Source organism: Dunckerocampus dactyliophorus, chromosome 14, assembly GCF_027744805.1.
Source record: "Dunckerocampus dactyliophorus isolate RoL2022-P2 chromosome 14, RoL_Ddac_1.1, whole genome shotgun sequence".
NCBI lineage: Eukaryota > Metazoa > Chordata > Actinopteri > Syngnathiformes > Syngnathidae > Dunckerocampus > Dunckerocampus dactyliophorus.
This window is the reverse complement of record NC_072832.1, coordinates 3,318,021-3,343,027: the sequence shown is the minus strand read 5'-3', so window position 1 is coordinate 3,343,027 and position 25,007 is coordinate 3,318,021. Positions and strand designations below refer to the sequence as shown.

The 25,007-nt window shown below is 43.0% G+C and overlaps 1 protein-coding gene across 1 annotated transcript; it reads left to right on the top strand.

The window, feature by feature from the left end:
* On the top strand, nt 1-24,783 carry oprm1 (opioid receptor, mu 1). The gene is made up of 6 exons (XM_054799074.1): nt 1-456; nt 14,050-14,399; nt 16,718-16,893; nt 18,612-18,790; nt 18,871-19,054; nt 19,609-24,783. Exons 1-6 carry the CDS (start codon nt 179-181, stop codon nt 19,612-19,614), a joined length of 1,173 nt encoding a protein of 390 aa, XP_054655049.1. The 5' UTR covers nt 1-178; the 3' UTR covers nt 19,615-24,783.
* The last annotated feature ends 224 nt before the right edge of the window (nt 24,784-25,007 follow it).

Sequence of the window (25,007 nt, the reverse complement as noted above, 5' to 3'; positions counted from 1 at the left end):
GACGCAAACTATCTTTTTCACGTCTCTTGTCCCGCACACTCCTCACTCCAACTGCCCCACCTCCTGTATTCCCTCGCAGCCTCCACTTTGGATCACGACCGTCTTCTGCATCACCACCACCGGGACTCCGCTAAGCAACTCTGCCGGGGAGGAGGTGCACACACGCGGGCTGAGGACCATGGAGAGCGCAGGCAACGGCTCGGATGCGGATTACGGGAGCCACTTCGCAGCGTTTTACAACACCAGCAGCGTCGGTGGTGGCAGTTTGTGTCGGAACCTGACCGGGGTCTCCAACATTACGGAGGCGCGGTGCGAGAGCGAGGGAACGCTGAGCGGCAGACCGGACGACGGCGACTCGAACCCGGTGATCATCGCCATCGTCATCACGGCTCTCTACTCCATTGTGTGCGTGGTGGGGCTGGTGGGCAACGTGCTCGTCATGTACATCATCGTTAGGTGAGGTGGCACTAAAAAGCTCACACCATCATTATGTAAATGTGTTGTGTGTGTGCGCGCCTTGTTTATAATTCTAAACTGTGTGTGTGTGTGCGTGCGTGTGTGTGTGTGTTGCCGACTCAGCAGCTGCTTGTGCGTAAAATGCCTCCAACAGCGCGCCAAGATGATGGCTCACACATTCCTATCTCCCTACAGGAGGAGGTGTGCATATCTTGCAAACTTGTCTATAAATTGGTTTATCCTTTAACAGGATAAACAAGACCTCTGCCAGGCAAGCCCGGTTGAACTTCACATTGCGGTTGCAGAATTAATCATTCAACTACAAATTTCGAGCAAAATATGTCATAAAGTCACCAGAAACAACATGCGTGACGTCAGCTGCACCGCACTCGACGTCAGTACAGAGCATCCAAGGATTATCCCGGCATGTATTGCTTTTCTGTCTAATTGAGCCAAAACAGCCTCAACAAGGTGTTAAGAGAAGAAGAATATGAACAGGAAGTCATGTGACATAATTGGACTCACCTCAAAGCTGTGTCCCAATACTTATATGTAGCACATCTGAATAATTCTGCCTTGTGTGTCCCAATACTTATGTCTTGCATATTCCCATACAGTCGTTTCTCGCTCCATCGCAGTTTTAATAATAATAAATCATAAATGATCACTGCTTCGTGGTTGGCAACAGCTTATTATTAGTTTTTAAAAAATGCATATTTAAGCAAATCTTACATTTTCTTGGCCTAAATTAAGCATTTTCAAGCATTAAAATGTTCTAAATGAACTAAAACACAAATTGTTTAAGGCGATGTTGGTGGACTGTGGTCTACACTGGCCACTAGGTGTCAGTAACAACACTCATCAGACTCGATTGCCAATGACAGGCTTTTATTATTTTAGAATTGATCTCAAAGCAGGCACATTAATGACATAATAATAATAATAATAATAATAATAATAGCCATCAAGATCATCATCATAATAATAACACGGGCTACTGTTGTGGCCGTACCCCGGCTGAAACTCAACTCTTAATCCCTGACATCACTTCCTGTCCACACGTACGGAAGACATTTATTGAAACACACACAAGCACAAGTCACTTTTTTTCAATATGCCTTTTTTTTTAATTTGCAAACACTGAGCGTGTATTTACAGTGATAGACATATAAAGGCACATATTTACATTGTGAGGAGGTTATAAAACACGATACATAAGACATAGGGCAGGTGAGAAGAGGCGGGGAGGGTTGTGCGACGTTGAGAGATTTGTCACAGAATAAGAAGTGTATACTGACAAAAGAGTATTCATCAAATATGAGAGGTAAAGAACAAGATAATGATACATAGCAGTCATGTAGTTGTGCTCTACTGGAGAGGGAAAGAGAGTTGCACGTGTATGTGTATAATCATTTTAAAAAAGGGTAAATTAAAACAAAATAATGAGAATAAAAATAGGGTTCACTTAAACGAAAATACAAATTGGAAAATGAATCATAAGCAATAATAAATACAATGAATATGATGTATGTTTACTGACCAGCTGGCAGAGCACGAGCACCCCCACCCCACAGCCTCGACCAGACGAGCCGCCACACATCACCCCCCCCCCCCCCCCCCCCACTGCAATCCTAATTCTTATTTTGTCCCCGTTCCCATGTTTCTCCCTGCATTAAAATCCGCATTACGCTTAGTCTATGCTTTCTTGTGACAAGCACAAGCCTTATTTGTGGCTTAAATGGCTTATTTTCTCTGGTTATAGCTCCTATATTGGCTTACATGACTGCAAAGCTGACTATAGGGGTGCTATTTCATGTCTAGCGGGCTCTAATTATGGTCAAAACCATATTTAAAAGGTCACAAATAGGTTGTCTATGCTCTGACTACCAAAGTATTCCATTTATTGGTATCGAATCCTCCTTCCTGGTCGCTTATCCTGGTCGGGTCTGCATGCAATTAACTGCGATAGGTGAGGGATTACAGTACGGTACTGTAGCGTAGCGTGTCTCAATACTTTTGCCTAGCAGGTCCCAATCTGTCACCGCCACAGATGCCAAAGTTACAAGTTAAGGTGGACTCTTTTGCTGTTGTTGTTGTTGTTTTTGGTACATTAAGAACAACAACTCCTCCAAGTGTCTAGTGTTATTTTCATGTTTTCATTTTCATGTCATTTTAAAAAGTTATTATTTATTAAATATTAGAATTTATTTTAAGTGCAAATTTGACACTCAACCAAAATTTGCCTGTAAAACTCCAGGTTAGAATATTCTGTGGGCCAATACAAACTATATTAGGGATGCAAATGGTCCCCGGGGCCAGACTTTGGACACCCCTGCCTGAGAAGGTTCCACTTAATGCCCTTTAAAGGGCTGGACTATTTTAGGAGACATCTTTTCCACCGTCTCTCACATGCAACATGGTTGACAGTCATTTCATTACATGTCAGGTGACAGGTGGGCGGTCCTACGTCTGTTCCCTTAACACGCTTGAATGACGGCTGAGCTGCAACCATGGCCCTCATCTTCTACCAGCATGAGCGCATGCAGGCTCTGGAGGGAGAAAACTGGAGTCAAGGCAACCAAAATGTTCCAAACCCTCATTTGGAGCCACAATCATCAACGAGAGCGCAAACCTCCGCCAAGGCTTCATCTTCAAAGTGGAACCAAATTGGTTGTACTTTGGGGGCCTTTATCAAAGGACACAAACACGAGTGGGGATATCAAGTCATTTTCCGCCTATTACATGCAAAGTATGAGCGCTCATGATGAGTAATTGTTAGTGCAGTGCAAAGATCCTGAAGCGAAAACGCCAACAGATCATGTGACCTTTAAATACGAGGGGTTGTAGTCTCTAACGTCTCCCTGTGTGGCATTTGAAGTGTCAATGAAGAGATGTGGACGTCAGATGAGCGTCACGGCCTCAGAAGGACAACATGAGAACATGAATTACGTCATTCAAGGACAGGGGTGTCCACATGTGGCTCGGGAGCCATTTTCGGCCCGCAGCTCAATTTTTATTGGCCGTCTGCAAGTACAATTTCATCAAATATCTTTGCATATGTCGACCTCAGAGCAATTTTATTTGGCGAATAGATGGAAATAACACAATAAAGGCAAAATATTGTAAAAAACAAAAAAAAACGTTGTCGATATTCAATAACAAAAGTATATTTTCGTTATCATTTTTTACATTTGGACAAAAAAAGTAAAAAAAAAAAAAAAACATAATGTAAAAAAACAAAAACTACAACTAAATAATATCTAAATAATAAATTTTAAAAACAATTTGATTAGACTTTCACTCAAAGAATTAAAATTCAAAGAATTCAAATGAAGCTTTGCAGGTTTAAAAATGTTTTTGCTGCGCCTGCCCTGTTGTAAACAGATTTTTCAGCATTTTCCTTTGACCTTTCATGACAGAATTAGATAACATGCAAAATAGAAGGGTCGTACCTCTGAAAGACAGGATTGTCCGGCCTTGGCGGCGGTCTTTCCATTTACGATTGCAATCATTTCAAGCCGGGGTCCCGGTTTGTTTGACGGTCCTTGACCGCACCATTGTGCGTATGCTAACTGTCTCCCACGCTGCACAGACAGACTACTATGCTGTATTTTTACCGTTTTTCTTTCGCCTCATCGGCCTCAAATGCTGATACCATGTGGGAATGTGTAAGAGTAAGTTTTGATGACGTTATTGAGTGCTAATGTGCGTATTTGTTGGGGCACAACCTCAAGTTCATTCATGCTAGCACACTGCCTTCTACCATACACATCAAACATAATCAATCTTCTCTCTGAAAAACAAACCCCAGGCTCATACTGGTGGATGGCGGGTGTGTATTCATTTTGTGCTTTTAATTTGACGCTGTGACTTCGTCTTACTGTGCGCTGATTTAAGGAACGGATGCAGGGTGTACACACGAACAGCAGGACTACACGGTACATGTCGCTTAAGTAACCAAACACGGTTCTTGGAAAGATGAAGTAGTCTCGTTCTCTTTTAACGTTAGCATCCATTTCGCTAATGGCGCATTGTAGACATTTCCTGGCTAATAAAAATGCAGTCATCCCCACTTGGACGCTGGCAGACTCGGATGCAATCTCACCGGATTAAACAGAGACGAGCGAGTGAGGAGGTGAGGCGTTCCCCTGGCAACGCATCAGGCCATAAAGTGTAACTACGCTTCTTTATCTTCTCGCCTTCCTTCCTTCCTTCTGCGCGTTAGCCAACTTGGCAAACACGAGCGGAGGAGATGAAGAAAATCAGCTGAGGAGCGTGTGGCGGAGAGCGTTACCATGAAAAAGGACTTTGGAGAGCGGAGCAGCGTCAGCAGTTTCTCCCCAGTGAGCAGCGCTCCATCTGGGCTTCTTTTGAGGGGGGCTGCTCGTCTGGAAGTTTCCACGAGCCCCACGGTTGATTGTGAAGTGCGAGCCACGAGAAATATGATGTGAAGATGACAGGAATCAGTCCTCACGTGAACAACACCTCACAAATCTGTGACTGTGGTAATTGCTACTGATTAATGAATGCAGTTATGACCTGTTTATTTTCCTGAGGAGGGAGGGGCAGCCTTTCTGCTTTTGGCTACATGTTGCCTACGTAGGTGCTGCTGTTTTGGTTAGCAACAGTGTTCAATTTATAATAGATTATACAGCGCGTCCCTCACCATCACACCACAGCACATTGTTAGTTTTATCCTGCTTTTGACTTCCTCCTGCCGGACGCCATTGAAGCTAAAGCAAAACAGATGCTGACAATAGCTTTGGCCAACATCCAAAGTGATGAACGTGGCCGCCAAAACCCTGACGCGATCACGCAAAGTGCCGTGAAGTTGTTTACATGTCTTCTCAAGAGGGTTTTCCTACATTGATTTTGCACATACAGTGAAGTAATGCCCTGCAATTAGTAACAACGGCTGGGGAAACACATCTTAGAATAATACGAAACTATATTATGTTTTCATTCATAAATAATGAAGCTGGGGTAAAATGATATCAGCAACCACTGAAGTGCAACAGGAGTTTCAAACACAATGAAAATGATTATTATGCAACTAGACCTGAATGTAAACATTGAGGCACACAACACTAGTGGAAAGTCTTCCTCCTTTCTGTGTGTTCTAAAGATATAAAAACAGCTAAAAAGAGGCAGCTAATTAAATGCATGCAATGGGACACACCTATTCCGCCTACAAGGCGCGTTATTGAAACACCTCCAAAAACCTCCAACAAGGTTTTGTAGTTTTCTATCCACGCTGTAACCGTGTAGTAACAAGTACATTTATGATAACCTGCAATACTTTCAGTATTTTGCCGTACTTCGGTCATTTTTAAACATTACTGGAACTTCCTTCCCGGGCGCATTGATTCCACATAGCAGCACAGAAACAAACGCTACACCTAGCATTAACTTGTCCAAACTCAAAAACAAAACACAATATGTAGCGTTACCGTTCGTTAGTGGCCTGACGCATTGTGAGCGAGTGTGTGGTGGAGCTAGTCGCTAGCTGGCTAGTGGCTAGCCGGCGTGGTGTGGCAAGGTGTCACTACGCCAGTTAAGTAGTTCCTCAGCCTAACAATGTTAATGACAATAATAGTAACAATGTCGCTGTAGCTTGGGCAATAAGCAGGTCAGGTTACGTGCATTCTTAGCTGCCTTTTTGGTTTTTTTAGCTGTTTTTATATCTTTAGAACGCACAGAAAAACATACGAGTTCATGTCTCACTTAAGGATTGTGGATGATGGGGAAAAATTCCCCAAAAAGTGCAGTTTTCCTTTAAGTTTAATACATGTTTACTCCACACTTTGACTCAGTGGGTGCTGCTGTTTTGGCTAGCAGCAGAGTTCAATTTGGCTTCGATGCCCTTTGATGTTGAACTGAGGTCATTGCTCCTGGTGAATTAAATTACTACTGTTTTAATATTTGTCCTTGAAGAGGAAGGGGCAGCCATTATGCTTTTGGCTACATGCTAGTTACGTTGCCTCAGTAGGTGTTGCTGTTTTGGTTAGCAGCAGAGTTCAATTTGGCTTTGATGCTCTTTGTTGTTGAACTGAGATCTTTGCTACGAGTTATGACCATTTTTTTTTCTTGAGGAGGAGGGAACAGCCGTTGTGTTTTTGGCGACATGTTACATTGCCAAAGTAGGTGCTGCTGCTTTCGGTAGCGACTCGGTTCAATTGCGCTTTCATGTCCTTTGATGTTGTTTTGTGAGCGATAGCTAACAAACCTAAGAACTGAGGTATTTGGTTTCTCTTGAGGCTGGCGGGGTGGCCATTATACCTTCGGCTACATGTTGTATCGCCTCAGTAGGTGCTGCTGTTTTGGTTAGCAACAGTTCAACTTGGCTTGAACATAAAGTTTTGGTTTTTTTAGTTTTGAGATATTTTTGTACCACTTTTGCAGCATTTGACCCGAGAGATTCCACCGCTGCTTTAATTGTCCTCGTTCCTGCGGCTTTCTTTTATTTGCTTTAAGCCCTCAACAAAAGATTGAGTGTTCCGTTCAGGCAGGGAATTCCAACATGCTGCTCTTACTAAAGTGGAGAATTTGCACACAGCCGGGGGTAAAGAGAGGGCGTCCGCCTTCTTGTTAGGCATCCTATGAGGAGTAATTAATCCTGTAGACAGCGAAAGAAATGAGCCTCCGCTGTGGCAAGTGTCTTCATCCTGATGGGCAATCAAGCTGCGTCTCTTGAGTACGTTTCCTGCATGGCAGGAAGCTGTGTATGTCTTGTTGCCATGGCAACCAAACTCAGCAGCTAAACTGCCTCCCTTTTTTTTGTTGTTGTTCTTGTTATGACTGATGTTCTCCCGACCACCACAGGATTACAATAACATGAGTCAATACGAGGGATGACGTCGTTACAGACGCTCGTGTTTTTCTTCAAAAAGCACGAAGATCTTGCGAGCAGCAGCTTCAAAATGTGTTGTTTTCCCTGACTTATTCATTCCAAACGATGCTTACTTGTACTGATCGACTGCTTAATAATTAGGTCTGCTTCAATCAATACCCTGTCCTTGTAAAAATGAGCTTCAAGGCAAATGTGGCGGGTAATGATCACGGTGGAAGTAAGACGTATTTAAATAATTACATATTTGTGTTGACGTTTGTGTGTTTTGGGTTTCAACCAGCAAGCAAACTGACATTTAGATCACAGGAAAACGATGACTGTGTCTTTTCCTGTAAGGACTTTCTTCAAGCTCCCGATTGGCTCAAATGGGCTTCTTGTTGGTGGCGTCATAGCACCACCTGCGGCTCTCACGTGCAATTCATAGCCAGTTAACCTTTTCTCCTACATTTTTTTTCCTAGACACCATATACTTTTTTGACATTAAAAAATGGAATAAAACATTATTCTGACTTACACAGATTTTTTTTATGAGCGCTGGCCTTGTGACTTTGGGTAATGAACATTTCTAAGTATAATATAATTATTAATGTCATGTATCTTCCAGCCATCAATTCAGTTTCTATACCACCGGTCGTCATTAGGGCCAAGGGTGAGCTGGAGCCTATCCCAGCTGACTACGGGTCCAGCCAACAGCCAACAGCCAACATTCACACATAAGGACAATCTGGAGCAGGCGTGTCCAAACGTTTGCCACTGAGGCTCGCATCCAAAAAAAAAACATCAAAAGGATGCGGGGGCCACTTTTCCATTTTTTTTAAACCAGCCCATGTAGATACGCAAAAATGCTTTTTCTCCTTAAATAACGCTTTTTTACTCTTTTTTTCCTATTTTTATTTTTTCGTTTTTTGTAAATATTTAAACTTTCTTCTCTTACATTTTTTCATCTTAATTTTTATGTCTTTATTGTCTTAATATTTTGACTTTATTAGCGTAACATTGTAACTTTTACCCAACCTGAATTTCCTAAAATTGCAACTTTATTCTTTCTTTTGCTTATTTCTCATTTTTACCCTTTAATATTTCAATTTTATGCTATTTTTTCTCTTAATATCGTGACTTTATTCTCCTAATATTTTGTCTTTATTCTCGTGATCAGTCTGTTTGCCAGTTTTGCAGTTTTTGTTGGTTTTTTGGCACGGAGGTTATGTTTTTGCTGGCGTTTGTGTTCAAAATAACTTGAAAAGTTCTGAATGCATTTGGATGAAAATTTCAGGAATTGTCGGAAATGGGATATGGAAGAACTGATTACATTTTGGGGGTGATCCGGATCACCCTCTGGATCCAGGAATCTTTTAAAGGATTCTTTAACATTGCGTGACAGGACCATTTTTGGCATTTGTGCATATAACTCCACAAGTAATGGTCAGAGCACTCGGGGAAAAAAATACAGGACAAGTTTCCAACAGGTTCTAAAAAACATCAAAGACTGATCCAAAAAATGCACCACTACTATTTTGTTGCAAATCACAATATGGGGGGGAACTATGGCGCTTGGCGGAGGTCTGCGCTCTCCGAGTGCTTCTCTAGTTAGTATGTGTGTATGTAGTATGCGCCGAGAGCCAATTAAAAAACAGCCGCGGGCCGTAAATGGCGCCCGGGGCCTCACTTTGGACGCCCCTGATCTGGAGTCTCCAATTAGCCCAACATGCACGCAGTACGTTTGGCATGAGGGAGGAAGAACATGCAAACTCCACACGGGGGGTACCCAAAGAGGTTCCAGCCCTGGATCTCCTGACCATGAGGCCAACATGCTAAACACTCCTTCACCGTGTGACTTCATGTGTTGTAGAAAATAATTCAAAGACCATGAAATGAATACCAGTGTTTGTGGGTTCATTCAAAGATGGCATACAACCAAGAACACTTAATACTTGTAGTTAGTTATTTTATTTGTCATACTTTATTTAGACCAGCGGGTTTCAAAGCGGGGAGGCACAGCAGCTTGAGAAACTAACTTAGCAACTGACTTCCTACACTGAGAAAGAGACTGGATTGGAGGAAGGATTGTGCGGAAAACCGCAGAGGAGCTCACTTTGAACACAGCAAACTCGTATCAGGGGGGCACAGATATGTTTTCAAACCTGTGCAGGACGCAAGACACAGGACAGCAGATGCAAGGAAGATAGTTACGAAAACAATACGTGGCTTTTGACCTTGTGGGGTGCTTTTGGCTCCACTGCAGTCGTAACGTGTAGAATGAATGACTAGTGAGCTCCTCGAAGGGCCAATCAGATCCCATGTCGCTGCTGTTGATGGACGTCCTTGCTCAGCATCTTTGCCCGCCAGCAACACTAGATGGATGTTCAAAGGACGCCAAAGGCGGGTGGACTGCAAACGTCCCAACTGGCGAGTCAATTTTTCCTAATTAAGACTAGAAAGAGTAAACGAAAACATCTAACTGGCCAGGATGACGACGACACGGCAAGAAGCGTCGATACAAGAAGGGCATCCCCGTCGCACAAATGTGGAACTTCGCACTCACAATCTTACTTGAAAGTCCCACAAACTGCTCTCAACTGTTGACCCGTGCTAAAATACCCCCCACAGAGGAAGGTGCTGTAAGTGAGCTCTGTAAGGCTTCTCAAAGGATCACAGCATATCATAGCAGCTCTCGGATAGCGTGCAACAATGCCCGATGCCCAACAATGCCTTCTTCCTGGCCGCGTCGCTGTTCTGTGTGAAAAGCACCACTACTGAATGAACGGGGTGGGGAAGAAGTTGGCCCACCAGTTTTCCAGGTTTGGCGGTAGCCGTAACAGCGCTGGAACGGAGGGCGGGACGGCGCCTGTGTGAAAGCGTATCCCGCCAAGCCGGGACTGGACACTTAACACGTCTGTCACTCCTGACGCGAGTGCGGACGTTGTTACGCATCGAATAAAATGACAACAGAATTCTGACAAACAGTTACGGCAATGTCCCACATTGCTGCGTGAAATGCACATGCGGGATTCACTCCTACGGCTCTGTAGGTGGAATCTGCGTGAAAGGGGCTCTTATTCCACTTGTGGGGACGGTAGATAACAACAAATAATAAGTACATCATAAATGTTCCACGGTGGTGACACTTTGACGCTCCACCGTCCACTCGCATGTGTGCGCGTGTGGGTGGATGATGAGCGTATAAGTGCCGTTTACAGCCGTCGCCTTCCCCTCGCTCATGATAGATGAGCACCAGTGCGGCGCTAATGTGACGACAAATGACGTTCCACAATGTGATCAAGTGGCGGCGTGCGGGACATGTTCTAGTCTGGTGACTTTTTCATTGGATTTTGCCGTATGAACACATTTTCCTTGAAGTTATGTTCCCTCAAAATTGAATTCCATGGAACTTCAAGGGATTGTTAGTTCACGGTCTGAATCCATCAGAGCCCCTCAGGGTGCATGGACAGCGTCACTGGCGGGACGGGAGCGGAGCGCGGCATCATAGCTGAGCATCAGCAGCAGCAGCACACACGCTCTCCCGCTAATGACAAACGATGTTTAGTTTGTGCTGTATAACACCAGGCCCGAAGATGAATGGCCCCGCGCTGCAAAACTGTTGTGCGTTCAGCTTTGTCGTTTGTTGAAACGACACCATCCCCGCCGGCCGGCCCAGCTTCAAAAGGAGTTTGACAGTAAAAGGCAAAAGGTTCAGGAAATGAGTCAGCGCGACAAAGAAAAAGCACAGCCTCCTGCTTTAACGGGCGGCACAAAAAGTCCAACGGCAACAAACTTGGAGGTGGAACTATGATGTCACACCGAAAACTATTTGCCGCTTGCCAAGACTTCACATCATATTTCTAGACATGTTAGATTATTTCTTTACTTTTAAGGGCTACTTACTCGTTGACTTCACTTCACAAAGAGGGCAGAGCAGATAACTCTCAAAATAACTTCTTTTGGTTTTCCCAATTTTGCCCAGGAGTCCCCAACCCCTGGGCAAAATGACCAATGAAAGAGCGCTGTGCTGTTTTTAAGGACCTACTTCCATTACGCCAGTCAAAGGTTATCTGTACTGAATGTCAGGAGGGCTGCTATTTTTAAGGACCAACAGCAAAAACGCCACTCAAAGACTCAAGGGCGCTCGCTGTTTTTTAGGACCGACAGCAAAAAAGCTAGTCAAAGATCCTTTAAATAACAGGAACACTACTGTTTTAAAGAGCTCCTGCAAAACGCGAGTCAAAGATCCTCCATGTGACAGGAACACTGCTGTTTTTGAGGAGCTACTGCTGCTTCTCCTGCTACTACAGGTACTTCTCGTCAAAGATTCTCTACAAGACAGGAGTGTTCTACTGTTAGGGAATCTACAGCAAAAACACTTGCATAAAACCTTTGCATGATGTTCTTAAGAAACTACAGCAAAAAAAGCTAGTCAAAGATCCCCCGAATGACACAAGCACTCCGCTCTTTTTAGGAATCTACTCCACTTGTCAGAGTTCCTCTGAATGGCGTGAGTGCGCTGCTGTTTTTAAAGACCGCTGAGAGGCTTTTTGCAGTGATCATAATGGCTGAAAGTTTGGGAGAGATTAGTTGAAAAGAGTTTGCGGTGAAACAAAAACAGACCTCGTGTTCCAAACGACAACTAAAAGGAGAAGGACGTGGCCGCCAGGGTGCTCAAAACAAGCGCACCTTCTGCTGCTGAGTGCCTCGTGGCACGCTGTGGGCCCGTAGTGTCGCAGCGTGAATGGAGATGGAAGCCCAATAGGAATTAGGAGGTAGGAAATAGGATCCGATGGTGAGGCGTCGAGGGTGCGGCGGAGATGAGCGCTCATTAAAGGCGGAACTCACGGGGGCGTCCATACGGCAACACAAAACCACTTTTTAACAACGCTATCACCGTCAGTACGGACGCCTGCAGCTGCGCGGCTCCCTCGTCAAATCAAGATGACAAATAACAAACACGCAAGCTGTCTAGTTAATTAGAATTTAATGAACAAACATGTCATCCGAGCTTGTTAAGAGGATTTGGGATTACTGAGGAATAAACAAAAAGAAACGGGGAGGGCGAATAACGTGAAGCGGGACAATCTTGATGCCATGACAGCAAAGTCTTTCTTTGAAAAAAGCAGAGCACACAGGATCTTTGACGGGTGACTATTTGACTTTTGTACCACGTCCTTAAAAACAGGCAGTTCTCCTGTCATATAGAGGATCTTTGACTGGTGACTATTTGACTTTTGTAACACGTTCTTAAAAACAGGCAGTTCTCCTGTCATATAGAGGATCTTTGACTGGTGACTATTTGACTTTTGTACCACGTCCTTAAAAACAGGCAGTTCTCCTGTCATATAGAGGATCTTTGACGGGTGACTATTTGACTTTTGTAACACGTCCTTAAAAACAGGCAGTTCTCCTGTCATATAGAGGATCTTTGACTGGTGACTATTTGACTTTTGTAACACGTCCTTAAAAACAGGCAGTTCTCCTGTCATATAGAGGATCTTTGACTGGTGACTATTTGACTTTTGTACCACGTCCTTAAAAACAGGCAGTTCTCCTGTCATATAGAGGATCTTTGACTGGTGACTATTTGACTTTTGTACCACGTCCTTAAAAACAGGCAGTTCTCCTGACATATAGAGGATCTTTGACTGGTGACTATTTGACTTTTGTAACACGTCCTTAAAAACAGGCAGTTCTCCTGTCATATAGAGGATCTTTGACTGGTGACTATTTGACTTCTGTACCATGTCCTTAAAAACAGGCAGTTCTCCTGGCATATAGAGGATCTTTGACTAGCATTTTTGCAGTAGGTCCAGCAGCACAATGTTGTTATATAGCGGATCTTGAACTGGCTTTGTGACAGCAGATCCTTAAAACCAGTGCCTCTGTCATATACAGGATCTTTGACTAGTGCTTTTGCAGTAGGTCCTTATCGTGTAGATGATCTTTGACTGCTGATTTTAAGAACCTCCTGCAAAAGAGCACTCCTGTAACACAGAGGATCTTGGACTAGCGCTTTTACTGTTGGTACTTAAAAACAGCTGAGCCATCGTGTCACATGGATGATCTTTGTTTAGCTTTTTTGCAGTAGGTCCTTAAAAACAACACAGCACTCCTTTCATATGGAGGATCTTTGCCTCGCGCTTTTGCCTTAAAAACAGCAGACCGCCCCTGCCGTGGAGTGGAACTTTGACTGCTGTTTTTGCAATAGATTCACAAAAAACAGCAGACCACTCCTGTCATATACAGGATGTTTGGGTAGCATTTTTGCAGTAGATCCTTAAAAACAGCAGTGCACCCCCGTCATATCCAGGATCTTTGACATGTGCTTTTGCAGTAGTTCCCAAAAACAGCAGAGTGCTTGCTTCTTGGCTGCTAACTTTAAGAAACCCCTTCAAATGTGCTAGAGCACTGCTGTAACGTAGAGGATCATTGACCCGCGCTTTTGCCGTAGATCCTAAAAAACAGCAGACCGCCCGTCATGTAGTGGATCTTCAAAAAGTGCAGCAGATTCCCTAAAAACAGCAGACCACTCCTGTCACGTCTCTGAGTAGCATTTTTTGCAGTTGGTCCTTAAAAACAGCAGATGGCTGCTGTTATAGAGGATCTTTGACTAGTCTTGCAATTTAATGGCTGTCTTGCGTCATCATTTTGCTATTTTTTGTTGTCAGTGAGAAACATCGTGCAGCAAACGAGGGGCCCGATGATGAAAAGACTCTGATGACGGCTCTCATTCATCTCGTCCTTGTGTGTGAGCACAGGTACACCAAGATGAAGACGGCCACCAACATCTACATCTTCAACCTGGCGCTGGCAGACGCCCTGGTCACCAGCACGCTGCCCTTCCAGAGCGTCAACTACCTGATGGGGACGTGGCCCTTCGGGGACATCCTGTGCAAGATGGCGATGTCCATCGACTACTACAACATGTTCATCTCCATCTTCACGCTCACCACCATGAGCATCGACCGCTACGTGGCCGTCTGCCACCCGGTCAAGGCCCTGGACTTCAGGACGCCGCGCAACGCCAAGATCGTCAACGTCTGCAACTGGATCCTGTCGTCCGCCATCGGTCTGCCCGTCATGTTCATGGCCTCCACGGTCGTCACGCGTAAGTCGTCTTTGAAAACAGCGCAGCACTCCTGCTATATAGAGGATCTTTAAGTAGCCTATTTGCAGTAGGTTCTTGAAAACAGCCGAGTGTTCCTGTCAAATTCACGATCTTTGACGAGGGTTTTTTCCCGCCACCAGTTGTTTGCTCTTGGATTAATGTTTCATCTTTGGCTAGCATTTCAGTAGACCCCTACGGTGTTTTTGCAGTAGGTTCTTAGAAACTGCACCGTGTTCCTGACATATAGAGGATCTTTGACTAGCGTTTTTTGTGGTAGGTTCTTAAAAACAGCACCATGTTCCTATCTTAGAGAGGCTCAATAACTAGCATTTTTTTTTGCAGTAGAGCCCTCAAAATACCGGCGTGCTCCTGTCATACCAACAATCTTTGAAGTGTTTTTGCAGGAGCTTCTTAAAAACAGCAGGGTGATCCTGTCACACAGCAGTTTGACGTTTTTTTCCCTGTAGATCCCTAAAAAAAGCATCATTGTTCTTCACTGTTCATAGCCTCCATGGCCGTCACGTGGAAGTCATCGTTAAAAATAGCACAGTACTCCTTAGAAAGAGCAGACCGCAGCTGTCATATAAAGGATCTTTGACTCGCTGTTTTTGCAGTAGGTCCTTAAAACAGCACCATGTTCCTATCATAGAGAGGCTGTATAACAAGTGATTTTGCAGTAGGTTTTTAAAAACAGTCGAGGGCCCCTGTCACATAGAGCTTCTCAAAAACAGCAGAGCGCTCCTGTCATGTAAAGGATCTCGCATGTAAACTAGCATTTTCCCAGTATGTCCTCCAAACAGCAGAGCGCTCCTGTCATACAGAGACTCTTTGACTAGCGTTTCGAAAAACTGGTGTTTTTTCAGCAAGCCCTTGAAAGCAGAAATGAGAGACGCGTACACGGTGCAAACATAATTAGGAAGAGAACACTCCATCAGCAGCACATGCACAAACATCTACATGAAACGTACATCCAACATACTGCATATGAGACAGTATACTACAGATTATCAAGCTACACAGTCATGCTATTGCTGCCAATGTGAGCAGACGTAAAACGTGTTAAAGTTTCATAGAAAGTGTGGGAATGGTTTGTAAGGGAGAACTATTTACTGCTTCCTCCAAATGAAAGGCTATACGACATCCTGGCGACTCCTATAAATGCACATATTGTTTGGGAGCAAGCTCAGCTTAACAGCAGAGGTTATGGAGAGAAAATTGCCAATTAAATTAGCCAAGCGTGATCCTGCTTCTATTTGGAGCAGAGGGGTGATAGTGAGAGATTTACTGATGAAGGGGCTTTATAGACACGGAACGCTGCTAAACTTCAAATGGCTAACATTTATGCCCTCAGGCAGCCTCAGCACATTCATTTTGAATGAATTTATGCAAATGTTTCTCATTGTGGCGTGCAGTGGTCTTTAGCATGTTGCTAAAGGGTCACAATCTTTGCATTTATGAAGCAAATCTTGCATTGGATCTCACTTGAAGTGTGCAGGTGTGCCTAATGAAGTATTCACTGAGGCTACATTACACTGAAAATGCTGTGAAAACATTGATTACAGGCTAACAAGCGCAGCCATGCTAACATCTTGGCGCTTAAATATGCAGCATGGAAGACAAGACACAAAAAAAATGCAACATTAGCTACAGCATTTCCATCAGGAGCCGTTTTAAACGTGGCTGGAGGAAAATAAAGGTCTTTAATCACAACAGCGCATGATATGCTGCTCGCTGCTGTGCCTTGCTGAGCTCACGAAGAAGGAAAAAGGACAACATTTGCACATATCTGCAGAAAGATAGTCTTTTTGTGATAGGCTTTAGTTTTGAAAATGTTCATTTAAAGGACAGTGTATGCTATGCTGCTTACCGCTGAAGGAAAAAAAGGAAGCGAATGGAGCCAAATTTGTGCAAATTCAGACGAACAGGCACTATGCTGGACTGTCTCACTGGAGAAAATCTACATTCATGACAGTGCATGATATGCTGCTGGCTGCTATGCCTCACTAAATTCAGGAGGGGGTGAAACAGAGACAGTGGACATACATACTGTACATACAGTTGCTATGCTAGCTTGTTCTAATGGGTGTTCATTTTAAAACTATTTATCCAAGACAGTGCATGATATGCTGCTTGCTGCTGTGCCTCAGAGAACTCACAAAGAAGAAAGAAGACAGACAACACATTTACAGACATTTTAGACCCATAGAGGCGCTATGCGTGATGGGGTGTTGTGACCTATATTGAAGACAGTGCATGATATGCTGCTTGGAAGTACTTGTATGCTCATGCTATGTGGATTTGTGTGTGTGTCTGCACAGCCTCCAGCATTGTTGACTGCAAGCTGATTTTCCCCCACCCCTCCTGGTACTGGGACACCATGCTGAAGATCTGCGTCTTCATCTTTGCCTTCATCATGCCCGTCCTCATCATCACCGTGTGCTACGGCCTCATGATCCTGCGCCTCAAAAGCGTCCGCATGCTGTCGGGTTCGCAGGTTGGCCAGCTAAATTTACTCCACGACTGCATTTTACCAAAGTGCTACCAAAGACGTGTTACGCCACTCGCACTCAACAAAAACAAAACAGCACAGCACTCTTGTCACGTAGAGGATCTCTGACTAGCATTTTTGCACTTCTGTCACATCGACGATCCTTGACTCGTGTTTTTGTAGTTGGTCCTTACAAATAGCAGAGTGCTCCTGTCATATAAAGGATCTTTGACTCGAGGTTTTGCAGTAAATTCCCAATAATAGCAAAGTGTTTCTGTTACCTAGGTGATCTTTGACTGGCGACTTTGAAGTAGATTCCTAAAAAGAGTAGAACGATTCTGTCATATAGAGGATCTTTGACGAGTGTTTTTGCAGTAGGTCTTCAAAAACAGCAGAGCTCCCCTATCATGTAAAGAATCTTTGATTAGTGGTTTTGCAGTAAATTCCCAATAATAGCAAAGTGCTTCTGTTACATAAGTGATCTTTGACTGGCGACTTTGAAGTAGATTCCTAATAACAGAATGATTCTGTCATACAGCGGATCTTTGATTAGTGATTTTGAAGTAGATTCCCAAAAACAGCAGAGTGCTCCTGTCATAGAGAGAATCTTTGACAAGTGTTTTTGAAGTAGGTCCTTAAAAACAGCAGAGCTCTCGTGTCATATAGAGGATCTTTGACTAGCGTTTTTGCAGTAGGTCCTCAAAAACAGCAGAGCACTCCTATTATGCAAAGGATCTTTGACTAGTGGCAATAATAGCAAAAGTGCTTCTGTAACATAATGGATGTTTGACTAACGTTTTAGCAGTAGATTCCAAAAAACAGCAAAACGCTGCTGTCACGTAGAGGCTCTTTGGTGACTTAGAAGACTTGGGTGAAGTAGATTCCTAAAAACAGTGAAATGATTCTGTCTTCCAAAAGATCTTTGACAGGTGATTTTAAAGTAGATTCCTAAAAACAGTAGAGTGATTCTGTCATAAAGATCATTTTTGACTAGCATTTTTGAAGTAGGTCCTTAAAAACAGCAAAGCTCTCCTGTCATATAGAGGATTTTTGATGGGTGTTTTTGCAGTAGGTCCTCAAAAACGGCAGAACACTCATATCGGCAAAGATCTCTGACTGCTGGTCTTGCAGTAAATTCCTAATAATAGCAAAGTGATTCTGCAATATTGCGGATCTTTGACTAGTGTTTTTGCAGTAGGTCATCAAACAACAGCAGAGCGTTCCTATCGTAAAGGATCTTTGACAGGTGGTTTTGCAGTAAATTCCTAACAATAGCAAAGTGCTTTTGTACTATAGTGGATCTTTAGCGTTTCAGCAGTTGATTCCGAAAAACAGCAAATTGCTTCTGTTATACAGCAGGTCTTTGATTGGCAACTTTAAAGCAGATTCCTCAAAACACAATGATTCCGGCATAATAGAGGATCTTTGGCTAGTGATTTTGACGTAGATTCCTAAAAACAGCAGAGCGCTCCTGTCACATAGAGAATCTTTGACTCGCGGTTTTGAAGTAGGTCATCAAAAACAGCAGAGCACTCCTATGATGTAAAGGATCTTGTAACGTACGGGATGTCTGACTACTGTTTCAGCTGTAGATTCCCATAAACAGCAAAACGCTTCCGTCATGTGGCGGATCTTTGACTAGCAACCATGTTTGCACACAAATGGGACGTCAAAGTGTGTGATGACTGCTCATTTGCCCCCTCCACCCCTCACACCCCCACCAGGAGAAAGACAGGAACCTGCGTCGGATCACACGCATGGTCCTCGTGGTGGTGGCGGTCTTCATCGTGTGCTGGACGCCCATCCACATCTTTGTCATCATCACCGCCCTCATCAACATCCCCAGCTCCACCCTGCAGACCATCACCTGGCACTTCTGCATCGCCCTGGGCTACACCAACAGGTAGCAGCGCTAGCCATCCAGCAACTGGTAGCACCAGTAGCAGCAATACTCTTCACGTGTCCTGTCGGTGACCCCTGCAGCAGCCTGAACCCGGTTCTCTACGGCTACTTGGACGAGAACTTCAAGCGTTGTTTCCGTGAGTTCTGCTCGTCCAGCCCCTCGTTGCTCGAGCTCCAGAATTCGTCCCGGGCCGCCGCGGCGAGACGCAAGGCGCCGCAACGCGAGCGCAACAGCACGCAGACGGCAGAAAGGTCCAATCAGCAGGTGTGTGTGTTTTTTAAAACTTTTAAAATCATCACAATAAGAATCCGTTGCTCCATGTTGCTCCACGGCTCCCCCTGCAGTTGCCAAATGTCATGAGTGACATTGGCTATGAAATTATTGTATTTGCTTGCATCACTTTTCTTCTCCTGAACCGCTGCACGCAAAAGGGTGAAAATTTGCCACAACATGCATCCCTGCCTTATTGCTTGTGCTATTATTTTTCTGACACGTACACCACATGGTGGCGCTGTTATTAAACCCCACCGTCGGCTTGGCTTGAATTTTTCCACACGGCTCGCTCCAAAACACCCGCTGTAACTCGAGTGTGTCGAGTGGAATCACCACCATATTTAGCGCACACCTTCGAGGGACTGACAAGCCCATGTGTGTAAAATTTGAGCTAGATTGGTTGGAAAACATGGTCAGCGTCAAGCCAAACGTAGAAAGTAATTGTCTGCAAGTCGTTGACCGTCTGTCTCCTGCTGATACGACGTTGATGGCATCTGCATTACACGTACGCTAGCATGTTTGTGTTCCATGTGGTCTCTGTGCAGGTATGACTAGCCGTGGAGGAGTCGTACGTTGACTCTCGCCGCATCGCCAACGACGATCTCAACTCGGAACTCACACAAGTCACCACGGGGCTCTAATTACTTTACACACGCGCTAACTTTGATATGCTGGATGCTAAAGCCGCCATCATTCGCCAAAGGGTGGAGGTGGCGCCGACGACGCTGCACTGAAACGTGCATTCATGTTCACTGGTGGGTGAATTGTGATTAAAGTGATCTCGCCTGCCATTGTGACAACGCAGACAAACAGAAGACAGAAGACACGTATTATCTCTAAATGCGTGTATCATCATAACGCCCCCCCGAAAATGCATAAGCAGACACTTTATTAGGTACACTCCCATCCAACTCAATCCAATTCCAGAAAAATCCAATTAAAAAATAACGCTGTTCCAGTCCAGTCCTGCAGGGGGCGGTAATGAACGCGGCGTATTTGGGTCTACATTGAACAAAAACAAAAGAGATTTCCAGAATAAAGTCATACATTTCAGAGAAAAAAAATGTTACATTTGACCAGGGCCGAAGGTCACAAAAGTCCCCCTTTTCATAGCCGTCTCAGGCAATGCCTGTTCCAAATGTTAGAATCAAGTCGTACATTTTCGAGAGAAAACTGGTAACTTTATGTTCCCGGCATTGCCTGAGGCAGCTATGAACGGGGGGAACTTATGTGACCTTTGGCCTGGGGCATGTGGAGGGGGCGGGGCATGTGGAGGCGGACGTGAGAAGGGCTAGACATGCTAATCTGTTTGTGCTCACCTGCTCTCTTTTGCTGCCTCGTTATAAGTAAAAGCTTGCCTGGAGCAGGAAGAAAGTGTCCTGCCTTCCGGAAGAGCTGTGCTCTATTTCCCCGCCGCCGCGTACGCCGCCGTCACACCTCATGTTATGACTTCACTCTATTCTCGTATTATTACCATTTTTTTATCGTAAATTGACGACTTTATTCTCGAAATCTACATTTTTTGTTTCCAACGTGGCGCTAATGCCACTGTTTGAATGTTTTGTGTTTTTTACACAACGGCTCCATCTGCTGGTTCTCATGGGTCATTTCCCGATTTGGCCCCCGATGCATGTGTACCGTAACATGAAAAAGCCAAAATAAATGACTCTGAACCAGATATGCACCGAAATGTAACACTTTTTTCCTTCGCCCCTGTGCCAATCTGCTAGAAAATGTCTTGAAATGTTCATTTTTGTGCAGTGGCGCTACCTAGCTAACTGGCCAGGATCAGAAGGGAATAACTCGCTGGTTGTTTTTTGTTTTGTTTTGCACTTGGCTGAGGTAATCATCAGATCATTTTGTGCACGTGTTTGTGCAAGTGCCATGTGACACTGTATACACATACAGTAAGTGTTGTATCTTTAATTACCTTAACGTATACTTTACTTGTCTGTGTAAAAAGTATTCCCAAGGCGTGCCTGGACTTTTGACGACAGACATGAAGCAGATCTGCACGTTCTCTCTGTGTGTAAAATTCACTCTCCAGAATGAAGGCAAAGCAGCTGCGTTGGCCACACCGGACTCGATTTGAAAGCGGATGCATTAGCGTGTGTTTGCACAGTGCAGCCGGCGTACACGTTACGACAAAGAGCGTGATTAACTGCGCCATTACGGAGGGTCTGAGTGCACACGGATGGATCTTCAACGTGCCACACGCACACATTTGCAGGATTGTATGGACGGTATTTGTGGCGTAGCCGTTGGGATTGCTGGTGATTAAGTGTCTCGTGCGCTATGCTTTGTATTCACACTGCCTGGCCAAAAAATGCAACAAAAAAAAAATCTAAATTAAAAATAGAAAAGTGACCACCTTTATTTATTACATGTTATTTTTAAGTGATTTCTCCCAGCCAATCAGAGTGGAAAGGTAATAATAATAATAATAATCATGGAAAATGAACATAAATCAAACTTTGGTCAAACTTTTTCCAGCTCGGGCCGCAAATGGAAACGTCAAAGGATGTGGGGGCCATTTTGATACGTTTTCTTTTGTATAAAGGCTATGCAAAAAAAGTGGTACAGCGTATTATTATTCATCTTTCTGCTTTGTTGCTGTTGTTTTTGTGTTTCATTTGATTTCGAGAATGTGCCAATAAGAAACGAGCTGCGGGCCTCCAGTGGCCGCTGGGTTGTAGTCTGGACACCCCTGATGTAAATACTTTTTTTTTTAATTACACGTATTATATTCAAAGACAAGAAGTATTTGAAACTGATGAATAATAAGAATAAATATAATGGCACTGTAAAAAAATAAATAAATCAAAAATAGAACAAAATATGTCCCAAAAAAAGCAAGTAAAAAAAATGCCTCATCATTTTTTGGGAGGTTCAATTTTTTAATTCATGTTTATTATTTATGCATTTATGCAAGCATGCAAATGTAGACACGCCTTCAATTGGATTGTTAACGCAGCGATTCATTAGAAAACATACGCTGATGAATAATTACCAATGGAACTATGCACTGCTCAAAAACAAGTACAGGAAACCGAGTAAAGAAATGTCTGGCGTTCATATTTTAAATGTATGAGTATTATTATTTGTACGCAATGAAGCAAATGTATACACGCCTTCAAGTGGGGTATGAACGCAACGGCATGTTAGACTGCATCCTCCAAAATAATATCCATTTCAAAATGATGTTTGTGACTCTATGACCGAGAATGAAGTCGGAAATGTATGACTTTTTTTCTCATGAATTTACTCATTTATTCTCGGAAAGTTACCACTTTATTCTCGAAATCTCAGATGTTTTTATAAAGTCGTTTATGAAAGAATAAAGTCAAAAATATACAAGGAAAATAAAGTTGGAAATTTACGGGAATAAAGTCGTACATTTATGACTTTTTTCTCATTAATTTACAAATGTATTTTCGAAATCTCCGATTTTTTTATAAAGTCGTTTATAAAAGATTAAAGTCGTAAATTTAGAAGAAAAAAAGTTGGAAATTCACAAGAAAAAAAGTTGTACATTTACGAGAATAAAGTCGTATGTTTATGAAAAGGGGAGACATGTGACCTTTGGCCTTGGTCATGTGGAGGGGGCGGAGTAAGAGAGGCGGAAGACGTGCTAATCTGTTGGAGTTCCACTGCTCTGTTTTTCCGCCACGTTAGAAATAAAAGCTGGCCTGAAGCAAAAGGAAAGTTTCCTTCCTTCCTGAAGAGCTGTGCTCTCTGGCTCATCGTATTTCCACTTTCTTCTCGTACATTTCACAACTTTACTCTTGTGAACGTACGACTTTATTATCGGGAATCTACGACTTTTTTCCTCATCATTTCACGACTTCATTCTTGGAAATATACAACTTTTTTTTCTCGTAAATTCACGACTTTATTCCCAAAATGTCGTTTTTTTCTCCCCCTCAATGCGGCCCAAATACTATTACTATTACTGTCACGTGTAACCCAAACCTTCTCTTGGAAAAAATGAATATTATTTATTATTCAAATTCATTCATTTCTTTTTAAACAACTGCAGTCAAACCGGTGATCAAAAATGATTTGAAAATGCAGGGAAAACGTGGAAAAATCAACTACACGTTCCAATCCAATTAAATGTTCGAAAATAAGCAGCGGTAGTCACTCCGTTTTCATCTCCGCTATCAGTACGACTCTCTTTGCTTTGCGGACGGGCCGCTCGCATTTCCTGAACATCCCTGAGGTCACACACCCGGGGGACCAATAAAGGTTCTATCAAATGTAATCTACGCAAAAAGACTGCAACAGAAAGAGATAAAAGTGGCTTTTGCCCAAACAAGCTGCTTGGATAATGATGATGGAAGAGGAGGAGGAGGAGGAGGAGGAGGAGGAGATATTTCCGGAAAACAACATCTTGAAAGCTTGTGATGAAAAAGCACTTTGATGGTTTTCGGCGAAGACAAATCTACGAAGGCTTCGTTTAATAGTGCAACAGAGAGATAGTTGAAAATATAGCTTATTTTTACGCTTGCACGACAGCGTGAAAATGTTCCTAAAAGGTTGTTGGATGGCCACAGCTTGAGCCAGGAACACACGGATGCCTTTATTCTCTACTTCCACTGTTTCACCGCATTTACCCGGAATAACCTCAGATGCCAACCAGGATCGGCTGGGCAGTCTTGCCGTGAAGGAGGGCTTATCTTTAAAGATGAAGCCGGTGAGAATCTTTGTCCCGCGCTGTTGCCATGGTGAAAAATCAACGTGTCTCCATTGGGAAATAAACGTGACGCCGCACAGAGGAAGCCAAAGTAAAGGTGGTCAACCGTAATATCAAGATAACATCGTGTGCCTTTTTTAGTGATTTAAAAAATAATAATTTTGGCCAGTCAGTCATCGCCAGCTGCCTTTCAATACGTGATACGCTGAGTGCTCGTGTTTTTTTACAGAGTTGATGCATCGCTTTGTGATTTAATATACAGTATATGTTATCTTGCTCTTTATTTGTCCTTTTTTCAACAAATGTACCTTGACAACCATTAAAAACGGTAATTTGCTGTATGGTGATGATGATGACGATGCTTCAGCTGTGGTCTCAACGTGTGTAAAAACCTTCAGCCAACTGTCTCGTTGTTGCTGCTTTGGTGGTGCACGTGCAGTGCAGCTGACTTGTTGTGTTCATGTGTGTACGGGACATTTCAACCATATTAAAGCTGCGCAAAGGCTATTTTTAAAAGAGTCCAGGATTCCAGGATTCAGGAAAAACATGAAAAAGTGTCACACAGCAGTATTTCACCGCCCAAAAAATGGAAAAAGTCACATGAATACCATTTTTCCTTTCATTTGAAATAGAATAAGTGGGAGAAAACAAAGTTTCAAAAGGGAACCCGAAATGACAACATCATACAAGAGCTGCCATTAAAAAGACGACACATGACAGAAACTGATCATTGATCAAAGAAAATACGAATCATCCCACATGTGACAGGCGCACACGGACTCATGAGACATTTGACATTTTTTTGGAATAACAAAAATAAGTGTTTTGGTTATATATTTTTTATTTAATATTTGTTTATGCTAAAAAAATGAGGTTTGTTTAGGCTAAAAATGATATCCTCCATATGACAGGCATGCTCTGTCTGCACTTTTTAAGATGTTTAATAATCATTTTAAAACTATTTTAAAATGAGAAACATATTTGTTTTGTGTTAATTTTATGTAGTTTTAAAATCTGCTTTTTTGAAGAGGTTTAGTATTTATTTTAAAACTATTTTCAAATGAAAAAAATGATTGTTTTTTGTTCATTTTATGTCATTTTTAAAATCAGCTCTTTTTCAATTGTTTAATAATAATTTTAAAACTATTTTAAAATGACAAAAATAATACTTTTTTTGTTTATTTTATCTACTTATTCAAATCTGCTCTTTTTAAGTTGTTTAATAATAAATAATACATTTAAAACTAT